General features: G+C 45.7%; 1 protein-coding gene across 1 annotated transcript; it reads left to right on the top strand.

Moving 5' to 3' along the window:
- The first annotated feature begins 1,362 nt into the window (after positions 1 to 1,362).
- On the top strand, positions 1,363 to 3,490 carry msx1a (muscle segment homeobox 1a). Its single transcript, XM_069158193.1, has 2 exons — positions 1,363 to 1,882; positions 2,142 to 3,490. Exons 1-2 carry the CDS (start codon positions 1,450 to 1,452, stop codon positions 2,558 to 2,560), a joined length of 852 nt encoding a protein of 283 aa, XP_069014294.1. The 5' UTR covers positions 1,363 to 1,449; the 3' UTR covers positions 2,561 to 3,490.
- Positions 3,491 to 3,702: the final 212 nt, after the last annotated feature.

Raw genomic sequence — 3,702 nt, 5'->3', positions numbered from 1 at the left:
CCTGTGATGTTTGGAGAAGGTCAGTCCATGTACATAAGATTTAAAGCAACTAGTAGTTTCATGGCGAGACGCTCAAAATGCCCGCCTCTTACAGGCACACACATCGACGAAAACGAATTATTTTAAGAAGATTTAATCCCAAACATGTTATCTATCCATAGAACCTAAATTCAAGTCAGTGCGACAAAATCCCTAGGAGGAGTTCGACAAAGTGCAATGTGTCAGAATCGCCCAAAATGGCGACTAAATTCAAAATGGTGGACTTCCTGTCGAGTTGACGTAATGGTGCAATGTAACTTTTTTGTGCGTCTTGGTGTAATACACCTGTCCACCGGATTTCGTGAATTTAGGTAAATGTGGCCGCCGGGGCATCTCTTTAGGGGGCGCTCTCGAGCCATTTGGCCGCGGCCACTCGCGACTCCACTAGAATACGAAATTTTTCGCCGGGAGACATATGTGTATCCACTTTCATGAGTTTTTAAATATGTTAAAGCCTCCAAAAAGGCAAATCACTTTTCGTAAGAATAAGAACGTCCAAGAAGATTTTTACGAAAAACAATAGGGCTTTCGCACCGATGCTCGGTGCTCGGGCCCTAATAAAATTCCTCTTTGTGAGGACTACAGAAGGTACAGGAGCGGCAGCAGGTAAATCAATGACAGTCCTGGGGTAAATCTCTCCCTGGCTCCACGCTGCCTCCTCCCCCTCTTAGTCCGACTCCACATACTTTAATGGTTGTAGTCAAGGGGGTGGGGGGGGGATCCTAGTGATCCCTCCCCCAAGCCCGATAATTACCCCTAAATGACTGCGAAGGCCTGTGTGTTTCAATCTGATTAGAGCCCCGCAGCCATCAATAAACAGCGCGCTGCAAGAGGTTCAGCGCATAAAGAGGGGCAGCGACGTGTTGCGCAACATTCAAGACTCACTTCAGCGCTCTGAGCCCGTGGCCAAAGTCATGCACGGTCGATCCTGTCAAAATGTCAAAAGAGTTAGTTATGTTATGATAAACAAGGAGGGTAATAGTCTAATAGAAGAAATACACACGAACATGCACATAGCCCCTCTCATGTAAAATACAAATAACTTTGTTTGGATAATAGTTATGTTGGGATTAAACTTCATTTTGTGGGATTTGGTCTTGATGAAACTATGGCCCATTACGAGTTTGTTGTGTTTATATGTATCTGAAGTTGGTTGTTATAAAAAGTAACTATTGTTAACTTTCCCACTCTGATCCCCCTCCTTCCTCCCCTCCCTCCCTGACAGGGTCCGACCCATCTCGCCCCTGATTGGTCGCCTCTCTCTCCACGTCTGCCTTATTACAGCCTTTGCGCTCCAATTTGGCCACATAAACATGAGGATACCGTCACCTTAAGGCGCACCGCAGCATTTCCACAGAAACTCTTCCCACGAGTTACTAAGTCAACTTCACCGGTGCCAGTCGGACCTTTATGGCCCCATCGACCGCCATGTCAGCTTTGACCGCTGGTTTGAAATCCGAAGATCTCTCCCCCCGCTCGGGTCTCGTCAGCAGAGGCGAAATGCAGACCAGCCTGAGCCCCGCAGGGGAGACCGGGAAGCCCAAAGTCGCTATTCTGCCCTTCAGTGTCGAGGCACTGATGGCTGATAGGAAACCGAGCAGAGAGGTGACATCCCCGGAAGCCCCGTCCGTGGCCGGGACGTCCCAAGCCCTGGGAAAGGCAGTACGGATGGGCTCTTTCGGTGGTCTGGATACTTCAGTTCCTGCGTTACCCATGAGCTCTTCGTTTTCGGTGGGGGAGATCATGAACATGTCAGAAGATGTGCTGATTAAACCCGAGAGCCCGGACAGTAACGAGAGGACTTCGTGGATACAGAGTCCTCGTTTTTCTCCCACACCTCCAAGTAAGTTAAAGTTGTGTTTTCATCAAATAAGTGCCTGGAAGAGAGAAATTAGTCAAACTTTAGTCATATCTTAGTCAAGGATGTGTGTTTTTATTTACCGAGTCTGCAATATGCCAGGGCGTCAGTTTAAAGGGGGTTTCTTTCACTGTCAGTGTTTCTTACATATGCGAACTTTTTCCGAAATGTTTTTGTCCTGCTTGTATTCGGCAGTGCGTAATGCTATCATGACTTTGCATTAAAGCGTTTTGTCTCCTTACAGGAAGGCTAAGCCCTCCTGCCTGTCCACTACGAAAACACAAGACGAACAGAAAGCCCCGGACCCCCTTCACGACGTCCCAGCTGCTCGCCCTGGAGAGGAAGTTCCGCCAGAAGCAGTACCTTTCTATCGCCGAGCGCGCAGAGTTCTCCAGCTCTCTCAACTTGACGGAGACCCAGGTTAAAATCTGGTTTCAGAACAGGAGAGCCAAAGCCAAGCGCCTGCAGGAGGCAGAACTTGAAAAACTGAAAATGGCAGCCAAGCCTATGCTGCCTCCAGCTTTCGGGATTTCCTTTCCTCTCGGTGCGCACGTCCCTGCGTCCTACGCGGGGTCGCACCCGTTCCAGAGGCACTCGCTGCCGGTTTCCCCTGTGGGACTGTACGCCGCTCACGTGGGATACAGTATGTACCACCTCGCTTGACAGGGACCGAGGACGAGGGGCACGCGCAGTGGGACACAAGGGGGTTCACCCTACTTTGTGAGGGCCCCAAGAGCGAAGGGGCCCTTTGGAGCGGAGAGGTGACACTGTACTAAATAAAGAAGCATCCTGGTGGTGAGGTCAGTGTCACATCTTGTCAAGGGGCCAGGGCCCCCTTAAAGACCCCTTTCTGAGGACCTTGAAGTTTATGCACTTCTCTTGACCTCGCCAGTAAGTTCACACACTGCAAAAATAATCCAACTTTATTTGTAAAGTCTTAAATCTGTTCTTGTCGAGCATATATATAATACGAATATAATGAAGTTAAAAAACGTAAAATCTTATTTTAGAATAATGCGATAAGCTAAGACTAAATGACTTTAAGATGGACATTTTTGCGGTGGTGCAGAGGTGGGAAACAACTGGTAGCTCTGTGATATCATGAATGGAGAGTCAAGTATGGACAGTAAGCTGTGCGCCAGTGTGTCCAAGACAGCCCACTCCCTCACAGCTGCTCACAGCCAGGTGAAACGTGACAGGGCTTTTTTATTTTTATTTTTATTATTTTTTTATTTTTTATTTTTTTATAAATCAGAGGCTATTGCGCAGTGACATTTTGCACCAACATCTGTGGGCTGCTCTCACACTACAAGATCCATACTTTTTTCATATTTTTTGCATTCACATCAATGCGTGACTAGAGTGGATTACTGAATCCACTGAGTGCTCTTTGAGAATTTGGAGAACCACAGCATTTTTTTTTTTAATATTTTTTTTTTAATAAACAGCACTGTCTGTTGTCGGATTGATTCCCTTCGGAAGGGATATGTGTACTGTAAAATAATGTATATTTGAAGAATATCCTCATTTATATTATGAATATATTTGTGACATAACTTAACAATAAATTGTTTATTCTTTTTCATGAAAAAAGTTGTTCGTTTTGACTGACACGCCTGTTGCACCAAAGTTGACTATTTCTTGGTCATTTTACGGGACAAGGAGCTTTAAAAAAATATGTCTTATGTTTAATGAAAACTTTATGTATTACTTAGTGTGCTTTCTATATTTTTAGAGCGAGGTTCAAGCCTCTTTTGACTTGAAACGTTTTCTTGGTAATCTTAAAACAAATACGTTTCTATAGG

The sequence above is a fragment of the Embiotoca jacksoni genome, unplaced genomic scaffold, assembly GCF_022577435.1.
Source record: "Embiotoca jacksoni isolate LCO1_2020_lvr unplaced genomic scaffold, fEmbJac1.0.p SCAF_1, whole genome shotgun sequence".
Classification (NCBI taxonomy): Eukaryota; Metazoa; Chordata; class Actinopteri; family Embiotocidae; genus Embiotoca; species Embiotoca jacksoni.
This window is presented reverse-complemented; position numbering and strand designations above follow the sequence as displayed.

Coding starts and splice junctions, on each gene's coding strand:
- msx1a (XM_069158193.1), top strand. CDS start 1,450: ATGGCCCCATCGACCGCCATGTCAGCTTTGACCGCTGGTTTGAAATCC. Junction 1,883..2,141: donor TTTTTCTCCCACACCTCCAA/GTAAGTTAAAGT, acceptor GTCTCCTTACAG/GAAGGCTAAGCCCTCCTGCC.